This window comes from Cibotium barometz, chromosome 36, assembly GCF_041138505.1.
Source record: "Cibotium barometz isolate CiBa-2024 chromosome 36, ASM4113850v1, whole genome shotgun sequence".
Taxonomy (NCBI): domain Eukaryota; kingdom Viridiplantae; phylum Streptophyta; class Polypodiopsida; order Cyatheales; family Cibotiaceae; genus Cibotium; species Cibotium barometz.
Window position 1 is genome coordinate 46,895,429 of NC_141081.1, and position 24,964 is coordinate 46,920,392.

Here is a 24,964-nt window from a genome sequence, read left to right on the forward strand (position 1 = left end):
CCTTCTGGCAAGACCCATCGAAGGCGGGGGTCTTGCTAACTCATTTTCTTTAATGAGGAAGATTTTCTTACTTTCATAAAAAAAATTCATTGTGCCAATGAGAGCAGCATTTCTCTCCATCAAGAAGTCTTGTAAAGGTTCCTCATGTAAATGGAAACAATTCTTGATCATATATATTATGCATAGTACGACTTCAAAATTTGACCTTGGCCTTCAAGTAATACTCTATAGCTCACTCGAGCTTATGCAAAAACAAACTCGTCCACTTTGAGAGAGAGGCCGGAGATGGCGATTTCAGAGAATGGGTCTGCTGTTGGATTGCGCCTGCATAACACCTTATGTGGCTCCAAAGAGCCCTTCTACACCACTGATGGCTCCCGCAGAGGTATGAGAAGCCTTCTTTGGTTTACTCCATGCCATTTGATTGCATCTCGCAGCTTCACTGTCTTGAATATACTGTTATATGCATCACACACACACACACACACACACACACACACACACACACACACCCACCAGAGAGAGAGAGAGAGAGAGAGAGAGCCATATTAATGTTTGCTTAAGGCCAATGACCTCAAAAGATAGTATCTTTTACATCATCCAGGATACAAAAGTGAAATGAAATGTAACTAAGTTGACTCTGAGCTGGGGAAGTCTCCATATGAATGACAATCTGATATGGCCAATAGGAGTCGACTTAGGTACATATTAGGAGGAGGGTGGCTATTATAACAACATAAGGACATGTCACCCCTGATCTAGTGCATAGGGTGCTGTAGCATGCCCGTGGTAAAGGTGAGTAGACGTGGAAAGACACGCCTATGGTGAGCAATGATCTCTGTAATCTTGGGGTTGTGGTCGTGGGCCTGGGGTGCCCGTGCAAAGCTCCATGGACACTTTAGGCTCATAAGATGCCTAATGCTATTACAATGACTACTCTCGCTTGTGTGGAGGTGGATCCTCTCTTGGAGCTCTAGCAAAGAAATCAGTGAGTGGCCTCTGTATTAATCCACAAGCTAAGGTTTCAAGACAATAAGGACACTCTATGTCGGCATAGCTCGAGGAGAAAAAGCTGTGTTTTGGGAAGTTTATAATGTGAGAAAATGGGCTAAAACATCGAAACCTTCCCTTGATTTCATAGTGTCTTCCTCTTGTAGGGCCTTGACTCTTGTGTGAAACTCCTGTGTTCTTGTGAGCATTTCTGTGAGTTTCTTGATTCACAGTTCACAGTTTTGGTATGTTGCTAGTAATGCATCTGATTGTGATTGTTTTGAGCCCATGTTTTTGAAGCTCCTTGATAGACTAGAAATGGGTAATGGAAGATGTGCTTCTGAAGGGAACTTGATAACTGCTTCTAATAAATCAGCAAACCCAGAGATCACCTTTTCTACAACGAACCCTTGGCCATGTCTCCCATGTCCCTGATTTATAGCTCCAGACAGTGATAGAGTCTTCTCGACAGGGAGAAAGAGAACGCAATGTGAATTATGTTTGAAATATGCAGGGAAAAGAATGATAGAAAATTCTACGGAAGGAAGAAATTGAAAAAGGAGAGAAAGAAAGATTGTATTAACGTCTATAGAAGGCCAAAATGGCCTATGAGACAATTATGTGTCCTTGTCCCGAGTATCATGGAAAATGAAAAATGTGATACATGTACGACATAAATCAAAAGGTATAATCCGAAGCTGCTAAGGGATCTATGACTAGGCTCAATGCATCAGTAGACTATATCATATACAACCATGAAAATGTAGGCTCATTATCCCCACCCCAAATGTACGTTAGAATGTAGGAGGCTGTACATTGGGCTGGGTGCCAGAAAGGTCCCATCTATGCTATATCTAGTAGGGGGCGTCGAGAGGCCTCCAGTAGAGGTCGATGAATTGGTAACCGGGGCCTTTGTGTAGCTCGTGCCTTTATGACTCTTGGAAGGGTAGCTCCTTGGATGGTATTTGTGATGGGCGGACGAGGCTTTGTATCCGTGGTAGTGTAGAGTGCATCAGAGAGCCCTTTGCTAGGGTCGAAAGAATCCGGGTTTGGGTGGACTCAACTCATATGCGGTGATGTTGTATGGATCTCCATGAAAAAAATGTCAGGATTGACATTGCGGAAGCATACACACATGTAGAGAGAGAGAGAGAGAGAGAGAGAGAGAGAGAGAGAGAGAGAGAGAGAGATGGCGAACAACACTTGACTATAGATTAGCAATGAAAGCATAGATTACAATTGGAGCAAGGGGTCCACTTATATACATCCATGGGAAAGCTGGCCGACCTCTTAATGTAAGAAGCAAAGATCAATCGACTCTAACTAAGCCCGGGTTCCCATGTGACATGCCAAATTCTAGCACCCCCTCTACAGCTCATAATGGGCATAGATGAACAAGCCAAGTCGATGTAGATGCAACCATGGACACTCCAGCACTGCAGTTACTGGATACACGGAGAACGCACCAATCATGTCACCAAACCCTAACCCTAGGGCTGAGGGTTGCTGCAAACCCTAACCCTAGGGTTGGCGGAAGGTGCTGACGTGGCAGAGAAGAGAGCGCGCAGAGAAGAGGTGATGCGGCAGAGGAGAACGTGCCAAGATGCTTACGTGGTAGTGCGTGGGTAGAAGGGGCAACGAGCGTTTTTTGCCCTCTCTCTAGATCTCACGCTTTCTCTCTCTCTTGCCACATGGGCGCCAAGCTTTTTTTTTAAAAGGGCCTTTTTGATTGGCTACAAAAAAAGCTGTAAGCTTTTATTGTTTTGTATAAAAGGGATCCTTGGGGGTCATGTAAACACATAAAATCAAGATCTAAGTTGATCAAGTGTTCTTGGGCAATACCAAGACATCGAGGGGCTGTCGTGCGTGTGCCGGCTGAGCCCGTTAAGTCGTGTAACGGCTAAATTGAAAGTAAACAAATACCGTAAGGGGCGCCATGGTTTTTGGGGCCCGAGAATCTCTCTGTGTAGGGGCGCTCTAGCTCCCTTCTCTGGTGTTGGTGTCTTCTCCATCTCTCAAGTGCTGAAAGGTGAAGTCTTCTGCTGTGTTCTCATAAGTTCAAGTTGTCTACAGTGCTTCACCGCTTGCCAATGTGACTGGCAACCGGTTTCAGGGTATCAGAGCTGAGTTTGCTTGCTTTTCTACCAAGTGAGCAGATCTTCTATCTGTAGGCGATTTGCACTATGGAACAAGTATCAGATCAGAACCTCGACGAAGAGGTGGAATACGAAGAATTAGAAAAGTCGAAGTCGAAGAGCAAGAAGACCAGAAAAAAGAGGAGGTACCTTACGATAGCGACCAAGAAAGAAAAGCAGAGGTTGTCAGTCTACTGGAACATCTTCTGGTTTTCTCCAAAGATGCTATATATTCGAAACATATGGAAGATCAAGTTTTGGCGAAAGTGTTGCGGCAGTGGAAGGAGCACAAGAGTCCTTCTGTGAAGAAGCCTGTCAAAGTTCCTAAGTCCTCTGGTGGCCAAGAGGCTAATCCTCCGCAGATGCCTAGAGACTATCCACAGCTTTTCCCCGGGTTTAAGGTTAACATATCTGCTATTTCCGATAAGGGAGGCTATGACTACCCAGGAATGAATCCAAGGATGTATGGCGCTTACGGGGCAGCCATGCCAGGGTTTATGCCGGGATTTACTGGTGGAATGCAGGACATGATGCCAGGCATGTATGGATATCAGCCTGGGGCTATGTACGGTGTGAGGATTATGTTATTAATCCTGCATATTGTGTACTAATTACTACTTTAAGTAATTAACTTAGAACAAGAACCTTCAGGAGAACACTTGAGAGAAGATTGAATTGACTTGTTGTATTAAACTGAGTACAATAGGTCTCTTATATAGGAGATGAAGAGACACATTTGAAGAGGCATGTCCTTTGATGAAAGGACATGACCTTAGACGAAAGGGTACAACTTTTAGGCTAAGGGATGTGTCTAGTCGATGTAGAGGCACAACCATTCATTAAGGGATACAACCATTCGTCGAAGAGATGTGGCTATTCGATGAAGAGGTACATCCTTTGACGAAGAGTCGCAACCAGTCGAGGGTAGGGGTTCCCTTTGGCTGGTAACTCTTTGCATCTGCAACAGTAATCAGCAATGAAGAGAGAATCTGATACATAAACACGTCACAATCGTGACATTCCCTCCCATTTAAAATAAAACCCATGTGTCAAATGATAGACATCCGTTTGTCAAAGAACTCCTGAAGAAGGTTGGGGTACTGCTGCATTTCTTCATCTGTTTGCCAAGTGGAATCAGACTCATCCAAGTCCATCCACTTCACAAGAAATTCTGTAGTCAACTTTCTTCTTGTTTCCTTCTGTCTTACGTCAAGTATTACTTCTGGAACAAGGATAATATGGTCATCTTCAATTTCTGGTACATAGGAAGATAAGTCTGGAACAGGCGAATCTCCTTGAATATACTGTTTGAGCCAAGATATGTGAAAAGTCGGATGAATCTTTCCCCATGACGGTGGAAGTTCCAACTTGTAACTGACAGCTGAATTTTTCTTAAGAATCTTGAAAGGCCCATAGAAGCGAGGTCGTAACTTTGGAAAAACTGATTTCACTGTTTTGTAGCGGTGAGGTGCCACATATAATAAGACCAAATCTCCTCCTTGAAACTCTGCATGTCGACGATGCTTGTTGGCTTGTTTTTGATATTTTTGTTGCACATGGACCAATTTATCTCGAACTTGTACAAGCACATCTTGCATCTCCTGAACTAACTGATCTGCCAACGCCACTTTGTGTTGTAAAACAAAGTTTGTAGGCACAAGAGGAGTATGTCCATATGCTGCTTGAAATGGAGTTAATCCAATTGCTGAATGATGGGAATTATTATAAGCAAATTCCACGAGTGGTAAATAATCTTCCCATGATGCCAGACAGAATTGAATGTAATGTCGAATCATTTCTTCCAAAATCTGATTGACTCTTTCAGTCTGTCCATCTGTTTGAGGATGATAGGCTGAACTGAATAACAAATTCGTGCCAAGAGATTTGAACAAAGACGTCCAAAAATGTCCAGTGAACTTTGGATCTCTGTCAGAGATGATGGTCTTTGGCAAACCATGCAATTTGAAGACATGTTGCACGAATAATGACGCCACATCTGGGGCTGAAGCAGCTTTCTTGCAAGGAATGAAATGTGCCATTGTGGAAAATCGATCAACCACCACAAGAATCTGAGCATTGTCTTTGGATGAACGAGGCAAGGTGGTGATAAAATCCATACTGATACTTTCCCATCTCTCATTGGGAACTGGCAATGGTTGAAGTAACCCTTGAGGAAGTTGTCGAGAGGCTTTCATTGTTTGACATGAATGACAAGCTTTGACAAATTTGATAACATCTTGCTGCATTTGAGGCCAGAAGTATGTAGCAGACAAAAGTCGATATGTCTTGTTGATACCAGGGTGAGCAGCATAAGGGACTTCATGATGTTCTTGAATAAGAATCTTCCACAATGAAGTATTGTGAGGCACACAAATGCGGTCAGAGAAGAACAGCAACTCATCCATGATAATATAGGCTGCAAACATGTTCATTTCTGTAGGACTGGGATTAGAAGATTTGAGAGCTCCAAAATCTCTATCAGTCAAATACTCATTTTTGAAACAAGCAGGGATTTCCATTTGCACATCTGTGATGGCAAAATTAATGGCTCGAGGCATGCGACTTAAAGCATCTGCAACCACATTCTGAAGACCAGGAACATACTGAATAATCATGTGGAAATTAGCCAAGAATTCAACCCATCTGCCTTGTCGAGAGTTCATAACAGGCTGAGTGAAAATATACGTCAGAGATTGATGATCTGTACATACAACTGAATCTGCTCCAAGAAGATAATGTCTCCATGTTCGATAAGCATGCACGATTGCCAAAAACTCCTTACCATACACAGGATACCTGCTTTGAATGGCTGAAAACTTTCTGCTGTCAAAAGCAATGACACGATCATTCAGCATCAAAACTCCACCAGAAGCACGATTTGAGGCATCTATCATTACATCAAAGGGCTGAGTGGGATCTGCAATGGCCAAGACCGGGGTTGTCGTCAAGGCATGCTTGAGATCATTGAAGGATTGCTCAGCTTCCGAAGACCACTGAAGTTTGTCCAGCTTTGTCAGTTCTGTCAAAGGGGCAGCAATCTCCGAAAATCTATGCACCTTGTTGTGATAAAAGTTAGCAAGTCCCAAGAAAGATCGAACATCTGAAATGGTGAGAGGCAAAGGCCAATCCACAATCGCCTGAATCTTCTTAGGATCTACTGCAATTCCATTAGCAGAAATGATGTGACCAAGATATTCCACATGGTTTTTGAAAAATTCGCTCTTCTTTTTGTTGATGTACAGCACATTGTTGCGTAGTACTTCAAAGACTATCTGTAAATGCTCTTTGTGATCGACCATAGATCGGCTAAAAACCAGAATATCATCAAGGTAAACGATCACGAACTTATCCAAGTATGGCCCAAAAATTTCATTCATCAGGGTCATGAAAGTGGCCGAGGCATTGGTTAACCCAAAAGGTATGACCAAGAATTCATAATGGCCATATTTTGTCCGAAAGGCTGTCTTGTATTCATCACCATTATGGATACGAATTTGATGATAGCCGGACTTTAAATCAATCTTGGAAAACACCTTAGCACCAAGCAGTTGGTCGAACAACTCATCGATGCGAGGCAGAGGAAATTTGTTCTTGATTGTCAGCTTGTTGAGATCTCGGTAATCAATGCAAAGCCGCATTGATCCATCCTTCTTCTTGACAAGTAAAACCGGGGCTCCGAAGGGACTTTTGCTGGGACGGATGTGACCTTTGTCCAGCAACTCCTGTAATTGCTTTTGTATCTCCTGAGATTCAGAGTAAGAAACACGGTATGGAGCTCGGGTTGGAGGAGGTTGACCTGGGATAAGATCAATCGGGTGATCCACGGGACGACGAGGAGGCAATGTCGTCGGAAGATCATTTGGAAACAAATCCTGAAAAGGCCTGAAGAAGGGTTGCTCCAAGTAAGCAGTAGTTGATGACGAGGCTTGAGATTGCTCACTGGTTTCTGCTTCAATCTCCCGTAACATGACCAAGGATGTTGCACTGTCACGTTTGCGAACGAGACGTTTGACTTGCAGGGCAGAAACAACGGTAATGGGTTTGGCACTGAAAAGGCCATGAAGTTCCAGCTCTCGACCATTATGATATAATTGGATTGAATGGGAACGAAAGCTGATCACCGGATCATATCGATACAGCCAAGATTGTCCCAATATCATGTCATAATGTGACAATGGCATCACTGAAAAATTAAGGTGATCCTGGTAATCTTTGTTAGCACTTTCATCCCCAGTTTCTGCTCTGTATGGTGCCCATTTGGTCCCCTTTTGTATGGCCCTTGCTTGTGGGCTGGCCACCCCTTTTTAGTATTTTTCTGGGATTTTTCCCAGCCATTCTGGCATTTTTCTAGGGAGCCATGTCCAACAGCTCCAGTCGGCCTGTTTCCATGCTCCAGTCGGCCAGCTCTTCCCCACTATAAATAGTGGGTGCTGGCCTCTCTTTTTTCATAGAGCCTTGTACTTGTTTGCTCCCTCACTTATGAGACTATCACTGTCTCTTGCTTGGGACTGTTTTGGTTCAGTATATTCAGCATAGTTTGCTCCATATCTCTCTCTCTCTTGCACTCTCTGTTCAGCACATTCTAGTGCCACTTTGCTTCCGCTCTGTGCACTCTTTCATGGTATCATCGCTCTAGGTTTAGCAACCTTTCTGCTGCCCCAGATTCAGCCCTGTTTTCAGCACCTTCTCCTCTGCGTTTTCTTCCAGATCCATAGCCTTTGCTGCTGCGTTTTCTGGACAGCACTCTGCTGGTCAGTTTTTCTTCAGATTGGCTTCACCGATTCAGCCGTCTGGCTCTTGGAGATCAGCGTTTCATTGCCCACTTGGAGATTGGACTGCAGGCGGCCTGTTTTCTACAGAACAGCACTTGTTCATTGCTGCGTTTTCCTCTCCAGTGGTCCTTTCCCTTTGCAGAGGGGGCTTGTGGTGTTGCAGGCTTTGGTGGCACTCTTGGTACCTGTGGAGGACACCTTTTCTTCAGAGATTGTGCATTTCTTGAGATTGAGCCCAAGCTCTTGTGATGGCTGCTCCCACTTCTCTTCATATGTTTGCTGAGTCTGCCAAGTTGGATGGTTCCAACTACACCCTTTGGAAGGTGAAGGTGAAATCGGCCTTGCGTGGCGTGGATCTCTGGGATTGGCTTGTTACACCAGCCAATGCCACCCCTCCCACCCTTTCTTCCGGTGGTGTGACTCAGGCACAGATTGATATTTGGCAGTCGAATGATCGACGTGTTTACTCCTTCCTGATGTTGAACTGTCAGGATGCTGTTCTCTCTCATGTGCGTACAGCTGATGCTGCACATGAAGTTTGGAAGGCTTTTGCAGATCTCTATGAGATTAAGTCTCCGGGTCGGATTTTGGCATTGGAAAAGCAACTTATGAACTTATCAGTTTCTGTGTTTCCATCTTTATCTGCTTTCATCTCAAAGATGAAAGATCTCCGGGACGAGCTTGCTGTTTGTGGCAAGGACATCTCCACAGAGGATATGGCTATTCGGCTGCTCTCCAAACTTCCAGAGAGGTTTGATGCATACTTTCAGTCTCTTGTTTCTTCTCCTCGTCCTGTTCCAGTTACTTGGGAGGAAGTTCTCCCCTCCATTATGCAGATAGAGTCTCGCTTTGAGGAGCGGACTGGCACCTCCGGTGGCCCTGATGGAGCTTTGGCAGCACGAGATAAAGGGAAGTCTCAACAAAAGAAAGGTAAAGGGGGTTCTGACAAGAACTCCAAGGATTCCGATAAGGATAAAGACAACAAATCTTCAAAGAATAAGGACATTGAATGTCACTATTGTGGCAAGAAGGGTCACAAGTCACCCCAATGTCACAAGAAGAAGCGTGATGAAGCAGCAAAGAACTCTTCCTCAACGGCGGTGTCTCAACCCAAGAAGGATGATGGAATACTTCTCTTAGCAGGTACTCGGCGTATACTTGCTCTTGTGACTTCTCAGTCACGGTCTTGGATTGTTGATAGCGGTGCTACTGCTCATATGACACCCCATCGAGATTGGTTCGAGGACTTCACTGCCAGATCAGGCGAGATCACTCTGGGTGATTCTTCTTCTGTGCCAGTGCATGGTCATGGCACTATCCCCATCTTCCGTTCTGAAGAGGACAAGAGGTACTTCTCTGACGTTCTGTATATTCTAGATTTGGCTTTTAACCTTTTGTCAGTGAGTGCTCTTACAGCTCAGGGTGCGGAGGTGATCTTTTCTCGTTATGAGATTACCATTCGTGATAAAGCGACTGGTAGCATCTTGGCTCAGGGAGTCCAAGATAGTGGTCTCTACAAACTGACCGCTCTGCTTTCCTCTGGTGCTTCTTCTGCTCTTTGGCATGCTCGGTTTGGCCATTTGAGCTATCAGCTTCTGCAGTGAGCTTCGAAGGATGGGTTGGTTGATGGATTACCAACCATCAAGGCTCCGTCTTCTCCTTGTTCCTCTTGTTTACAGGGGAAGCAGCACCGAGCCGCCTTTCCGAAGGAGGCGACACACAGATCTTCGACATCACTTGCTCTCATTCATGCAGACTTATGTGGTCCTATGAGTACCGCGTCTTTGAGTAAGGCATTGTACATGCTCGTGATGGTGGATGATTTTACCAGATATACTTGGGTTTTCTTTCTGAAGACCAAGGATGAGACTTTTCATCACTTCTGTGATTGGAAAGCCGAGGTGGAAAAAGAGACCGGTCACACGGTCAAGGCTCTCAGGACCGATGGAGGGGGTGAGTTTACATCCCAGGAGTTTCAGCAATATTGCAAGACACATGGCATTCGGAGACAGCTTACTACAGCATATACTCCATCTCAGAATGGAGTTGCCGAGAGGAAGAATAGGACCATTACGGAGATGGCCCGTGCTATGCTTGAGCATTCTTCATTACCTCGACGTTTCTGGGCTGAGGCGGCTTCCACTGCTGTCTACATTCAGAATAGGTCTCCTACTGCTGCTCTTCCCGACAAAACTCCATATGAGGCTTTCCATGGTGAGAAGCCCTCCGTTGTTCATTTCCGGATATTTGGATGTACGGCGTATGTTCATGTGCCTAAGGAGCACCGCTCCAAGTTGGACTCGAAGTCTCAGCGCATGACTTTTCTCGGATACAGCACTGTGTCCAAGGCATATCGTCTTTATGATCCTCAAGCCGGTAAAGTTGTTGTGAGCCGTGATGTGGTGTTCGACGAGACTCCTACATCTACAGAGGGGGGTGGTGAGCTTCTTCTTCCTGCACCTCCTTCTCCTCCTCCTACTCCTCCTCCTGCTCCCGCTGTTACTGTTACACCTCCAGCTGAGGATTCTCAGTCAGATGATGATGACCCTGCTCCTCCTCCGGCGAGTTCGAGCAGATCTGTACCTGGTTGGTATTATCAGACAGTTCGTGACTCTGGGTTACGTGAGCTTCCTTCTGCTCCTCCGCCTGGTTCTCTTCGGCGTTCTTCCAGAGTTTCAGGGAAACAAATTCATGAGGGCAACATGTTTGTTAATTATGCTCTTATGTCTACAATCATTAATGGTCCTTCTGATCCCACTTCTGTAGACGAGGCTCTTTCACATGAGTCTTGGCGTCATGCTATGCAGACAGAGCTGGATGCTATCGAACGGAATGGCACTTGGATTTTGGTGCCTCGGCCTCTGCAGCGTAAGGTGATTGGTGTGCGTTGGATTTTCAAATCAAAGTTCCGAGCTGATGGCAGCTTGGACAAGCACAAGGCGAGGTTGGTTGCCAAGGGTTATGCTCAGCGCCCTGGTGTCGACTTCGATGAGACTTTCGCTCCAACGGCCCGGATGACTACCATTCGTACCGTTCTTGCACTTGCAGGACATCATAGATGGCCCGTTTTCCAGATGGACGTCAAGTCGGCTTTCTTGAATGGAGAGCTTACACAGGAGGTTTATGTTGATCAGCCGCCAGGATTTGTTGTTCCGGGCAAACAGGATCATGTGTACCGGCTGAAGAAGGCTTTATATGGTCTAAAGCAGGCTCCGCGGGCTTGGTACCAGCGGATTGATGAGTTCTTTCAGAAGCTCGGCCTGCGCCGTTCTCATGCAGATTCGAACCTTTATATCCTCCTTGTGAGAGGGGGTTGATTGTTATCATTGTGGTCTATGTTGATGACCTCATCTTTACAGGTTCTTATTCTGTGCGGATCCGTTCTGTTATGGATGCTTTGGAGACAGAGTTTGAGATGACGGATCTGGGCCTCTTGCACTATTTTCTTGGCTTTGAGATTTGGCAGACCTCGAAGGGCATTTTCTTCTCTCAGCAGAAGTACACTCGGGAGATTCTCGACAGATTTCAGATGACTGGGTGCAAACCAGTATCTTCTCCTTTGGATATTGGTGAGAAGCTTTCTTCACTTGATGCTTCTCCAGGGACTGATCAGGAACAGTATCGGGTTCTCGTCGGTTGTTTGGTATGGTTGACCTACTCCCGATTGGACATATGCTTCGCAGTCAGTTTATTGAGTTCCTTCTCATCCAAACCCCGTCAGCAGCATTGGCGGTGTGCTCTCAGAGTTCTTCGGTACTTACGTGGCACTCTGGATTTTGGCATCTTTTATGGCCAAGGACGCACTCTTGTTGGATGGTCTGGCTGGAGATCCAGATACACGGCGCTCGACCACTGGTTGCGTTTTTTCACTTGGGTCTGGAGCCATTTCTTGGAGCAGTAAAAAGCAGCCTACTGTGGCGCTTTCCTCTACCGAGGCGGAGTACCGTGCAGTTTGCTATGCTGCATGTGAGGCGATATGGTTGCGGAGATTATTGGAGGAGCTTGGCTGTCCTCCTACCGGATCTACTCTTCTTTGGTGTGACAATCAGAGTTGCATCGCCATCGCCAAGAACCCTGTGTTTCATGCTCGTACGAAACACATTGAGATTCAGTATCACTATGTTCGTGAACGGGTTCTTGCTGGAGATTTGCATTTGGAGTATTGTCCTTCCGCAGAGAATGCTGCAGATTTGTTCACCAAGCCGGTTTCTCAGGCTTCCTTGGCTCCTCACCTTCGGATTCTCGGAGTTTGTTCAGCATCTGGTGCTGAGAGGGGGTGTTAGCACTTTCATCCCCAGTTTCTGCTCTGTATGGTGCCCATTTGGTCCCCTTTTGTATGGCCCTTGCTTGTGGGCTGGCCACCCCTTTTTAGTATTTTTCTGGGATTTTTCCCAGCCATTCTGGCATTTTTCTAGGGAGCCATGTCCAACAGCTCCAGTCGGCCTGTTTCCATGCTCCAGTCGGCCAGCTCTTCCCCACTATAAATAGTGGGTGCTGGCCTCTCTTTTTTCATAGAGCCTTGTACTTGTTTGCTCCCTCACTTATGAGACTATCACTGTCTCTTGCTTGGGACTGTTTTGGTTCAGTATATTCAGCATAGTTTGCTCCATATCTCTCTCTCTCTTGCACTCTCTGTTCAGCACATTCTAGTGCCACTTTGCTTCCGCTCTGTGCACTCTTTCAATCTTGAATCTGGAACTGGAGCTGTTGCACCTTTTGGTTACAATTAAGGAAGGAACCATCAGCAAGCTCCACTTGAAAAGCATCCACAAAATGTTGGGTCTGTAGGCGAAGCTTGTGAACCAAAGAAGTGCCCACAAAATTAGTGGAACAGCCACTGTCCACCAGCACATTGATGGGATGGTCGCCAATGAAGCCAAGAAGACTAAGAACCTGTTTGGAAAGATTCACCGGAACAGGGTTGGTACTTTGGCCATTAAGCATCAGGGTACTGACAAACTCCGAAATGCGAACAGAACAAGCCATCTGTTTGGTCTTGTCTTTCACAGGAGGCGGGTCATGATCAGCATGGTGACAACTGTCCACCTGAGAATTGCGCCGAGTGTTGGAGGGTTTAGGACGCTGAGGGCATTCATACCACCGGTGATCGCTAGAACAAATTGTGCAGAGGCCTGGGCGACTAGGTTGGGATGAAGGGGCAGTTGATGAAGAGGTTTGCTGTCCTGAAGAGGTTTCTCGCTTGAAATTGCACCGATCATTGTTGCGACGGTCCTGTCGAGACCGATCTCGGTTTCTGCTGCTGCCAGAGGATTCGGTCTGAGAGGATCCTGCATTTCACGCGGAAGTTTGCCCGGAAAAGCGCGGCCGGAAGGACTGTTGTCCAGAATATGGTCGCCGAGAGTTGGGTTGTCCAGAATTAGGACGTTGGGGTTGGCTAGTCCCATTGGATCGATTCCGCTGGAAGGAACGGGCGTCGGAGGAAAAGTTCATGGGAGGACGCCGGTAATCACTGATGCGCTCGACATACGAGATTGCTTCATCCAGGGTGGCAGGATTATACTTATGGACTTCGTCTTGGATTATGGGTTCAAGCCCGTCAATGAAGCTGTGAAGCTGGTCAGAGGGGCTGAGTGTCTCTATCTCCAGAGCCAATTTTTGAAACTCTGAGATGTACGCGGCCACGGAGCCAGTTTGACTCAGGCGGCGGAGAGAAGACCTGGCATGAAAATTCGCATTTGCAGGCTCAAAAGCCTTGCGAAGAGCACGCCGAAATTTATCCCACGTTGGAGTAGACTTGCCATCTGCAATCCTGCGTCGCCACCAGAGGAAGGCGGTATCCTTCAAGAGGGTACCGGCCAATGCCACCTTTTTGTTCTCGGGCAATTCAGTATTCGAGAAATAAACCTCCATTTTGTAGAGCCAATGATCGATTAACCGCTTATCACGGCGGCCATTGTAGGGCTCAGGTAACTTGATGTCCATCTTTCGTGTTTGTGCTGTGGTCATTAATTTATATAAAAGTTTAAGTTCAACATTGTCTACCTCGGCAGTCGGATCGGGAGGAGTTAAGGGATCGTCCTGCTGGCCCACCGAGGATGATGATGATGACTGTGGAGAATGCGAACGATGCGCTCGCTGTGACTTCCTGGATCCCTCGCGCTGATGTTGGTGCCGCTGCTGCATGTCTTCCATCTGGGATCTCATTGATGCCTTTCTGTCGAAAAATGCCTTTTGTAAGTCCTCCATCTGTTGTTGGAGAGTAGTCATCAGCAAGGCTTCCATCTGAGGATCGGCGGGTGGCACATTGTCGTGCGAAGTCGACATCGGGAGCACTCAGAGAGAGTACTGTGGTGAAGCAGGAAAGGTCCACCCGAAATGTAGAATGGAAGGAACAGCTGCTGGAGAGGCAGTAATAGGATCCTCGTACGTGAAGTCGGGGTCTTCCACTTGGTCGGGATCGTCCTCCGAAGTTACTGCATCGGCTTCCTCCAAAGAACTGGGCACTGGAGATAATGGAGTATAGTCGGGGACGAAGATCTTGCAGTAAAATGTCACAGGAGGGCGCGTGGAGGAGATATTGCGTAAGCCATCCACACTGCACTCTGGAAGAAAGTGTGCCAACTGCGGGTACCGTGATAGAAAATACTCGAAATGAGTAAGATGCAGTGGCTCGCAGGTGAGGAAAATAGTCCAAATCGCCCAAGTGTCGGGTTCGGTCACATGCGGGCTGCTGACATGAATACGATACACCTGAGAGGCCGGGGATGCTGGGATAGGAGAGGCCGAAAGACTTGGAATCCACCCAACATCGGCAGGTAGTGGCACTGATTCCGGAGTGAGAGCACGAGGAGGGCTGTGTTCGGGAAGAACAGCCTTGGGGATCTCGTCGATGTAACTCAGGTAAGAGATGTGCATGTCGGGTTCCTCCGGGAAGTTGTCCATGAAGCATGCACGTAGAGGGCGAGAGCACACAAGGTATGCGGTGTGGGCAAAGCCAGGAAAACCCACGAACAGCCAGGAAGAAGGGCGCCTATTCGCTGGAGAGAAGGAGGCGAGTAAGAAATAGGCGACATCCTGACAGCCGGGTGGTGGTTTCCGAGTCGCCCACGGTGGCTGTTCACACCAGCAAATCCCAAACGGACGCCCAACGCACGCCCAGCGGGTTACGCACGCCTGTTGGGTGTTTTTTTTTTGAATTCCACGTGGCAGTACACGTATTAATGTTGTGTATTGTTTTTTTTTTTGAAGGTTGACGCTTCGAAGGCCGTCGTCGATTGGAGGTGCGAAGGTGACGCTTCGAAGGGCTGAATCGCCGACTGAATCGCTTCGAACAGGGCTGAATCGCCGACTGTGAGTCGCTTCGAACAGTGTGCCACTAGCAGTCGCTGAATATATTAAGGCGGCTCACAACTGGCCGCCACGCTCAGCAAACAAGAGCGCACGTTGGCAGCAACCAAGGCGAAGAGAGGGGGGGGCTCCATATTCAGCAGCGAAGGGGGCAGTTCCTGCCATGTTGCGAACGCCACCGGTCAGCAGGGAGGGAGGGTATTCCGGAAATACAGCAGGGGGTCCCTCTCTGCTATACACAATATGTGTATATGGGTGTGAGACCTTGTGTACTTGTTTACATTACTACGAGCAAGGATTCATGCCAAGTCCACCATCGCTCTGCTTCTTCCATACAACACCGAGAGGAGAGGTGGATGAGGGAGTGCCGCGGAGAGGGTGAGGGCTTCACAACCCACGGGTAGGAAAAAAAATTTGCTCTGATACCACTGTGAGGATTATGTTATTAATCCTGCATATTGTGTACTAATTACTACTTTAAGTAATTAACTTAGAACAAGAACCTTCAGGAGAACACTTGAGAGAAGATTGAATTGACTTGTTGTATTAAACTGAGTACAATAGGTCTCTTATATAGGAGATGAAGAGACACATTTGAAGAGGCATGTCCTTTGATGAAAGGACATGACCTTAGACGAAAGGGTACAACTTTTAGGCTAAGGGATGTGTCTAGTCGATGTAGAGGCACAACCATTCATTAAGGGATACAACCATTCGTCGAAGAGATGTGGCTATTCGATGAAGAGGTACATCCTTTGACGAAGAGTCGCAACCAGTCGAGGGTAGGGGTTCCCTTTGGCTGGTAACTCTTTGCATCTGCAACAGTAATCAGCAATGAAGAGAGAATCTGATACATAAACACGTCACAATCGTGACATACGGAGGGACGCCAAGAGCTTTTGCTGGGGCAAGAGTTCCTCAGTATGGAACTGCTTTTTGTGGTGCAGCCAATCCACTGTTGCGGCCGACACCTTATGACCAGTTGACTCCTATGGGTGATTAGACGGATTACAAAGTGTCAAGTTTGACACCTTCCATGCGAATAAGGACAAATCGAAAGCGTTGGCTTTTATCCAGCAGTTTGACACTGCTTTTTCTGGAGGCAACTTCACCGAAGCTTCTAAGGTTAGGAAAGCCGCTTCTTTTCTGAAGGGGAATGCACTTCAGTGGTGGTCTACTTTGCTACTTCAGGGGCAGGTTCCAGGAACTTGGTTGGAGTTCAAGCAAATGTTTTCAGCCCTTTGGCTTACATCTTCGTTCGAGTTGGATGTGTTAACTGATTGGAACTAGTTAAAGTTCGGAGAAGAGGACACAATAGAGACATACACCGACAGGTTTTGGAATGTTTTCTTGCCAGTAGCATCTTTCAGGTTTATTTCTTTGCCTGAACAGATGGAGAAGTATTGTTGTGGCTTGCCGACAGAGCTCAAGCATTATTGCATAAAGCAGAAGGCTAGCAATATTCAGGAAATGATAGAGCATGCACGGGATGGTTATGCTTTGCTAATTGGAACCATGACCTTCGGTACTACAAAGACAACTACTAAGGAGGTTCCACCGACGCAAGACAAGCAAGAACCAGTGCAAAGAAAGAGCAAGTTCCAGAGAAAGAAGGTTGCTTCTCCCAACCTTTCTCCTTTTTGAAGTTGTCTGAGCAAAAGAAAGAAATGTACGGAGAGGGTAAGTGTTTCTCATGTGGAGAGTCAGGACATAAATCATTTGAGTGTCCTTCAAAGGATACTAAGAAGTCAAAGACTATAGATGAACCCAAGGCAAAGAAACAGAAGTTAAATGCAGGGCTGGTTTTTGACATTCTTGGAGTGCAATCGGAAGTAGAGGCTTCAGATGTAACATGCGGAAGCTCTGGGTAGTCTTCTTTCAGCCCTGAACACTCTTGGAAACCATCTGATGCAAAAACGCAGGTAGAGAGAGAGTAGAGAGAGAGAGAGAAGTGCTGGAAAATTCAGTATAATCTATGGTACAAAAAGGGTACATGTCTGCAGCCATGGGCTGCCTTCATAAAAAAGGTGGTTAACACCAAAATCTGTCCCCTATGGGACCTCTAAGGATCCAAACCCCTAGTGGGATTGAATGAATAAAACATAGAGCATGTGGCCCTATTTATATGGGTCTTTGGACACTCTTTATGCTGGCCGACTGCTGGTCGGCCAGTTCCATGTCCATACCAACTATTCAGCGCTGCCCGACTGGATGATCTACTTGTCCATGATGCGCCTGATGCTGCCCATGTCCTCTGATTCAGCCGACTGGTTCTGTGAGCAGCCGACAGCATCCCTTTGGTTCTTCTCCAAGCCTTGCTTCAGTCTACACTGCAAAGGTGCTCTGTGCTCTGTGCTCCATCATCCTGGTTCTTCTACTGGGTTCATACTCTTTATCTAGTTGCCTTTTCTGGATCTAGCCCTGAGAATGTCCATGGCATCTATGATGCACATGACATCAGAGTTGAACAGAGCTTGGGGCACGGTGAGAGGTCAGGAAGTCTTGATCTTCTTCGACCAAAGTTAATTTCAAGTTGGGAATTATTCCATAGGAGTTGGGGCCACAGTTGGATGCATCTATGGCTGCTCCAGGATGGAGGTAGCTGTGACTCCATTGATTGGAAAGCTACGCTTGCATATTCAGGGCTTCGTGGGTTCTGAGGACTTCTATATTATGCCTTTGGAAGGCTATGATGTGTTGCTAGGGATGCTCTAGCATCACAAGTAGAAAATTACATCTCAAGCAGAGAGGTCGTGACATTGCCATGTAAAACTTAAAGGGGAATCTGTTCCTATTGTATCTGCTTCGGTAGTTTCTAAGTTAATGAAAAGCCATCTTTCTTCGTACATAGTTTTTGTGAAAGAAAAGGATCCAAGTGTGGATTCTTCAAATCTATCAGAGCTGGACAAAGATGGATTAGACTTCTTGAAGGGTTATTCTGATTGTTTTTCAGAAAGTCTCCCAGGAGAGTTGCCACCTCATAGACCTGAAGATCACTTTATTGATTTGGTACAAGGGAGTTCACCTCCAAATAGGCCTCCATACAGGGTGAGTGCGGCTCAGCAAGAAGAGATAATGAGTCAAGTGAATGACTTGTTACAGAAGGGGTTGATTCAACCTAGTTCTTCTCCTTTTTGTTCTCCAGTTCTTTTGGTACAAAAGGATTGTTCATGGCGCATGTGTATTGATTACAGGGCCTTGAATAAGATTACAATCAAGAATCGGTTTCCGATACCGAGGATTGATGATATTTTGGATAGGTTGCAGGGATCGTCGTTCTTTAGTCGGATTGACTTGAAGAGTGGATACCATGAGATTCGGATTGCACCAGCCGACGTCCACAAGACTGCTTTCAAGACATCTTTTGGTCTCTATGAGTTTCTTGTCATGCCTTTCGGTTTGACTAATGCTCCGGCTACAGTTAACAGGATGATGGATCAGATCTTCCAAGAGCATAGAGGGTTCGTTGGGACCTTCTTTGATTATATCATTGTTTTCTCCAAGTCAGAGGAAGAGCACAGGGAGCATTTGACAAAGGTTTTTGAAGCTCTCAGAGTGAACAAGCTGGTAATCAATGGAGGCAATCAAGAATTGGCCTCATTTGAAGACTGTACATGATGTACGTAGTTTTCTCGGGTTATGCTCCTATTACAGGCGTTACATCTGCTTGTTTGCAGAGATAGCTTCACCATTGCATGAGTTGACAAGGAAGGGAGTTCCTTTCGGGTGGGGACAAAGGGAAGTGATAGCCTTCAAGAGGCTAAAGGCGAAACTTACTACAGGACCAGTTTTGATACTTCCAGACCTTCATAAGTCTTTCGAGGTGCATTGTGATGCTTGTGGGAGCAGTGTTGGTGCTGTGCTACAGCAGGATGGGCATGTTATTGCCTATTCTTACCAAGACTGAGAGGACTCTACAGATCTATGAGAAGGAGCTTTTGGCCATCATCCACGCCTTAAGTTCTTGGAAGCATTATTTGTTTGGGGCTGATTTTACAGTCCACACGGATCATCAGAGTTTGCGCTATTTTCTTACGCAAACTAAGCTCTCAGAGCAATAGATGAGGTGGGCAAATTTTCTTTCTTTGTTCCACTTCCAGATTGTTAATGTTGCAGGGAAAAAGAATGTGGTAGTAGATGCTTTATCTCGCAAACCACAAGTAGCAACGGTGTCTGCAATTTTCCATTATGAGCTTGATGATATGCGACAACAATATGTAGAGGATCAAGATTTTGAAGATATCTTTGATCATTTATCCAGGGGAGAAATTGTTCCAAAATTTTCTCTTGAGGATGGGTTTCTTATGCAGTGTACTCAGTTGTGTGTTACACGACAATTGAGATGAAAGGTGTTGATAGAGTGTCATCAGCCGCCTTATGCAGGACATAGAGGCATTGAGGCTACTATTAAGGCTGTTGAGTCTTACTTCTTTTGGCCAGGATTGCGGACTGATGTGGATGCATTTGTGCGCACTTGCATCGTGTGTCAGAAGCCAAAGCATGATCATGGGAAGACTCCTGGATTGCTTTAGTCTTTGCCTATTGCAGATAGACCATGGGACAATATTGCTATGGACTTCATCTTTGATTTACCAAAGACGAAGAATGGACATGATGGTCTTTGGACTATTGTTGACAGGTTCAGTAAGCAGGCGCACTTTGTACCTGTGCGAAAGACCATCAAGGCGGATCATATGGCTAAATTGTTTTTAGCGCATGTGTTTAAGTACCATGGTATGCCGACATCGATTGTGTCAAATAGAGATCCTCGTATGACGAGTCTCTTTCGGCGTGCTCTCTTTGATAATTTGGGGACTACCTTGAAGTTTTCTTCATCGTTTCATCCTCAGACAGATGGTCAATCCGAGATTACCAATGCGGTAGTATTGGATTTGTTGAAGTGCTATGTTTTTGATCGTAAGTCATAGTGGGACAGGTATCTTCCTCTTGTTGAGTTTGCTTACAACAACACAGTTCATAGTTCAACTGGCAAGGCGCTATTTGAGATTGTGGAAGGAGGGAAGAAAGTGCCACTGATTTTGCATACCGAAGGACGAAAATCTTTGAAGCGGATCGCTTCGTGGAAGATTTGGATACAGCTTGTGCTAAGGTTAAGGAGGCTTTGCAGAAGTCTCAGGACAAGCATAAGAGAGCAGTGGATAAGCATAGACGGTCACTTTCTCTAAAGGAAGGTGATTGGGTCAATGATGTATCTTTCAGGTTGCAGTTGCCTACTCATCGGAGGATTCACAATGCTTTTCATGTGAGTCTTCTTCGACCTTTTAGAGGTGAGGTTGTCACCAAACCCGAACCCTAACCCTAGAGCTGCTGACGCAGTAGAGAAAGGGTAGTAGAGAAAGGGTGTGGGTGACAAGGCTGCAAGGAAGAGAAGGGTGATGCGGCTGCTGATGTGGCAGAGAGAGAGAGCGCGGGTTGATGACGTAGCAGCTGACGTGGCAGCGCTGGCTGAGGTGGTAGATTTTGGCGCACAACTTTTTCTCCATCGCTCTCTCTCTCTCTCTCTACACGGGCACCAAAGATTTTTCTCACTCTAAGCTTTTTTTAAGGGCTCTTTTGATTGGCTAAGAAAAAAAGTTGTGCTTATTTTTGATTGGCCAATAAAAAGCTGATTGCTTTTTATTTTTGTATATAAGGGACCCTTGGGGTCATGGGTGTACATCAAGATCAAGTTTGATCAAGAGCGCTTGGGCGATACCAAGGCATTGAAGGGTTGCCGTGCGTGTGCCGGCTGAGCCCATAAAGTCGTGTAACGGCTAAAGTTGAAAGTAAACAAATACCATAAGGGGTGCCACGGTTTTGGGGCTCGTGAATCTCTCTGTGTCGGAGCGTTCTAGCTCCCCTCTCCGGTGTTGGTGTCTTCTCCATCTCTCTCAAGTGTTGAATCTGCTGAAAGGTGAAGTCTTCTGCTGTGTTTTCGTAAGTACAAGTTGTCTACAGTGAGTGCTTCACCGCCTGCCAGTGTGACTGGCAACCGGTTTTAGGGTATCAAAGCCGAGCTTGTTTGCTTTTCTATCAAGCGAGCAGATCTTCAATCTGTAGGCGACTTGCATCATGGAACAAGTACTGGATCAAGTTCTTGAAGAAGAAGAAGAAGAAGCAGCAGCAGGGTTCACTGTTTGACCAGATTTGACCAGGTTTGACCAGCGTTGACTGCATGTTGACCAAAGTCAAAGCGATGGAAAGTGGTCTCCTAGTGTGGAGAAGAGCAAGGATGGATGTTTCCATATATATGGAGGCTAAAAAGCAAGCTTTTTGCATCCAAAAGCAAGATTTTGACTGCTTTTTGGGGGAGAGCAAAGATCTTAAAAATCTCTTGGATGGTTGGGATTTTGAAGAAGATGCAGAAGGGAAAGTTGTTTCTTTTTGCAATACCTACAGAATGTCGCGAATAGATTCTCATTCTGACAGTTTTCAAAATTAGGGTTTTCAGCCACACATCGAAGCCACATGTTTTGCAGAGGCAATTGTGGCCAAGTGAAGGAGGTGCTCTGAAGACCAAGGAAAACTTGATGGAATCAAAGGACCAAGAAGGGAGTTCCTCTCAGGTGGGGACAAAGGGAAGTGAGCCTCTGAGAGGCTAAAGGAGAAACTTACTACAGGACCAGTTTTGATACTTCCAGACCTTCATAAGTCTTTTGAGGTGCATTGTGATGCTTGTGGGAGCAGTGTTGGTGCTGTGCTACAGCAAGATGGGCATGTTATTGCCTCTGAGAGTCGGATTCTTACGAAGACTGAGAGGACTCTACAGATCTATGAGAAGGAGCTTTTGGCAATCATCCACGCCTTAAGTTCTTGGAAGCATTATTTGCTTGGAGCTGATTTTACAGTTCACAGGACGTGTTCGGTATGGATCTTATTGAACCAAGGTCTAATGCGAGGATAACTAGTGGAATGCAGAATTGCATGAAAGTTTTCAACTAACTTGATGAGTTTGTTGCCCTAACCCTAGGGCTGAGGGTTGCTGCAAACCCTAACCCTAGGGATGGCAGAAGGTGCTGACGTGGCAGAGAAGAGAGCGCGTAGAGAAGAGGTGACATGGCAGAGGAGAACGCGCCAAGATACTTACGTGGCATGCGTGGGTTGAAGGGGCAACGAGCGTTTTTTTCCCTCTCTCTCTAGATCTCTCTCTCTCTCTCTCTCTCTCTCTCTCTCTCTCTCTCTCTCTCTCCACATGGGCACCAAGCTTTTTTTTAAAAAGGGCCTTTTTGATTGGCTACAAAAAAAGCTGTAAGCTTTTATTGTTTTGTATAAAAGGGATCCTTGGGGGTCATGTAAAGGCATAAAATCAAGATCTAAGTTGATCAAGTGTTCTTGGGCGATACCAAGAGATCGAGGGGCTGCCGTGCGTGTGCCGGCTGAGCCCGTTAAGTCATGCAACAGCTATATTGAAAGTAAACAAATACCATAAGGGGAGCCATGGTTTTTGGGGCCCGAGAATCTCTCTGTGTAGGAGCGCTCTAGCTCCCTTCTCCGGTGTTGGTGTCTTCTCCATCTCTCTCAAGTGCTGAGAGGTACGCGGCAGATGCGCGAGGGCGGGGCTCAGCAGACGCGCGAGGCTTCATTTTGGCTGAGCTTGCCATGTATCTCCAGAGCTTTGACAGAAACTTAGCACAGAGACTTCCGTTTGAATTTATGCTCTTTTGTGTGTGTGGGAGCATATATCGATACCAAGCTCTACACCAACTATTGGACATTGATGATGTTAGTGGGTATGTCATAGTATCTAGTCCATACTATGCATGATATATAGTCTTGTGGATGTGTACCATGAGTTTATAACTTGCCTTTTCTTTTAAGGTGAATTTAGGCATGTTCCTGGATTCATCCAGGTATATAGGTTCAAGGTCCCTCTTTTTGGGTATGATTTTGAGGGTTGGTTGATGTGATCATTATTTGGCAGCTCTGCCTTGTCCAAGCCCTCAATATACGACTAAATAATAAGTGCGGAACTTTTTATGTGGTGTGTCTGACAAAATTACTCTTGTATGAGAATAGACCATGGTTTATGTTGAATCCAAGTGTTTGACAACATGTACCCTATGATTTTTTCATGATGTGTTTGGCTTGGTAGTCACTTGGTATATATGCGGGCCAACAGTGTACGATTCTTCGCATCTTGGCCATGCACGAAACTATCTCAGTTTTGACATTATCAGAAGAGTTCTTGAGGTTTGTAATTCATTTCTTTCTATGTCAGGTAAAAATTGAATGGTCTGTTGTGGGCTGCTTTTTAAATTTATGATTTGGTTTTTAGGGTTATTTTCACTACAACGTGTTCTTTGTTATGAATGTTACCGACGTGGACGACAAAATTATAAACACAGCTCGAAAGAACCACTTACTTCAAAAGTTTCTAGAGACAACTGAAGACCCGAGCCAGGTATAATCACAATTTACATGTTTCTAATGTGAAAGCGTTTTTCAGCAAATTTGAAATGTTGCAGTGTTTTTTAAACGCGTTTCTTATTAGTGAAAGATGTTGTTTAACCTTAAAACTTTAAGAAACGAATGCAGGATAACCTTTCTGCTTGAAATTTGGACTTTTATTCTTGAAGTAGCACTGTAGCTTGAACTTTAAAATTTGAATGTTTGAAGTTTTACAATTTACAGATTACAATGTAATATGTTCATAATTTCACTCTTCAAGTGAAGAGATGGTTCTATCATAACCAATGCCATTATGCCAGATTCCCTAAGGCTTGGCCCTTTTAAGGCCAAAACTCGTAACATAAAGTACCTAGATTGCCATGCAAGTTTTAGCTATTCTGATGTTGAATGCTTGGAAATTTTTTATGGAATTTGTTTTGATGATCCGCTACTCTTGAATTTCTGACCTCTCTGATATTATCTTTTTGCTTTAGAAGAGGGCAGCAATTTTCTCGTATAGTTAGCCAGATGGTTTGATAGGACTTTTCACTTTTAAAGGGGCTTTATATCTCCATTCCATTGTTTTGTTTGGAATGCAGGTGGTACAAAAGCTCATGAAAGCTTTTGAGGAAGAAAAAAAGAAGCAAGAGAAGAAGGTAATGGGTGAAAGCTTTGGTTGGTGAAGCTTTTTGCTCGCAGTTGTTGGCTAAATATGAGTTTTGTAAAAAAGTTTGATATTCAACCAGGTTTAGGAGGCTCAAAAGGAATTGTCAAATGCTGCTTCTAGTCGACAGAGCCAAGATTTGGAGAATGTGAGTTGTAAAGGCATTCACATGTATTCATGGACATGAGCTAGATCAAATGGAAGGGAGGTCAAAACTTTTTGGAACATGATAATGTCTTTTGTCTAACATGGCTAAGCATTTATGAGGACAAGGCTGCAGATAAGTTGGTTTTTGCTTCTAAAACCTAGGGTCTATGTGTCATTGGTGGTTTCTCTCCTCTTTTAAGAGCGGATTAGTGGGCTGTTCCTTTTTTTTTTTTTGGGTTTGGGGGTGGGGGAGGGGGGGGGGGAGAAGCTTTAGGGCACTTCAATTTTTAATAAGTGTATTTTTGCTGATATAATGCTGTTGCTGTCATGATTATTGATCAAAGCTGGAGGAGTTTCAGAGTCGGTAAATTGCGAGGTGAGTGTCCGGTTGAGAGAGGGAGGGGGCATGTTGAGTTTAAGTCTTTGAAGATCTTTGTATGAATTTATGCTCGTATGTGTATGTGTGTGTGTGTGTGTGTGTGGGGGGGGGGATTATATATCGATACCAAGTTCTACACCCACTATTGGGCACGATGACTTTAGTGGGGATGTCATAGTAT

General features: G+C 45.5%; 1 protein-coding gene and 1 pseudogene across 4 annotated transcripts; both read left to right on the forward strand.

Moving 5' to 3' along the window:
• Window positions 1–65: 65 nt before the first annotated feature.
• On the forward strand, window positions 66–24,615 carry LOC147617968 (uncharacterized). Of its 4 annotated transcripts, none has more exons than XR_015262218.1 (4): window positions 23,061–23,395; window positions 23,481–23,606; window positions 24,193–24,249; window positions 24,340–24,615. XR_015262218.1 is itself a non-coding variant. In XM_086775614.1 (4 exons), the coding sequence occupies exons 2-4, from the start codon at window positions 23,511–23,513 to the stop codon at window positions 24,378–24,380; spliced, it is 210 nt and encodes a 69-aa protein (XP_086631740.1). In that variant the 5' UTR covers window positions 23,061–23,395; window positions 23,481–23,510; the 3' UTR covers window positions 24,381–24,615. The 4 variants fall into 4 exon arrangements, 2 of the variants coding, with proteins under 2 accessions (XP_086631741.1, XP_086631740.1); XM_086775614.1 differs by having other exon boundaries at window positions 24,324–24,615; XR_015262219.1 differs by lacking the exons at window positions 23,061–23,395; window positions 23,481–23,606 and adding an exon at window positions 66–385.
• LOC147617969 (uncharacterized) lies at window positions 14,836–16,849 on the forward strand (annotated as a pseudogene).
• Window positions 24,616–24,964: the final 349 nt, after the last annotated feature.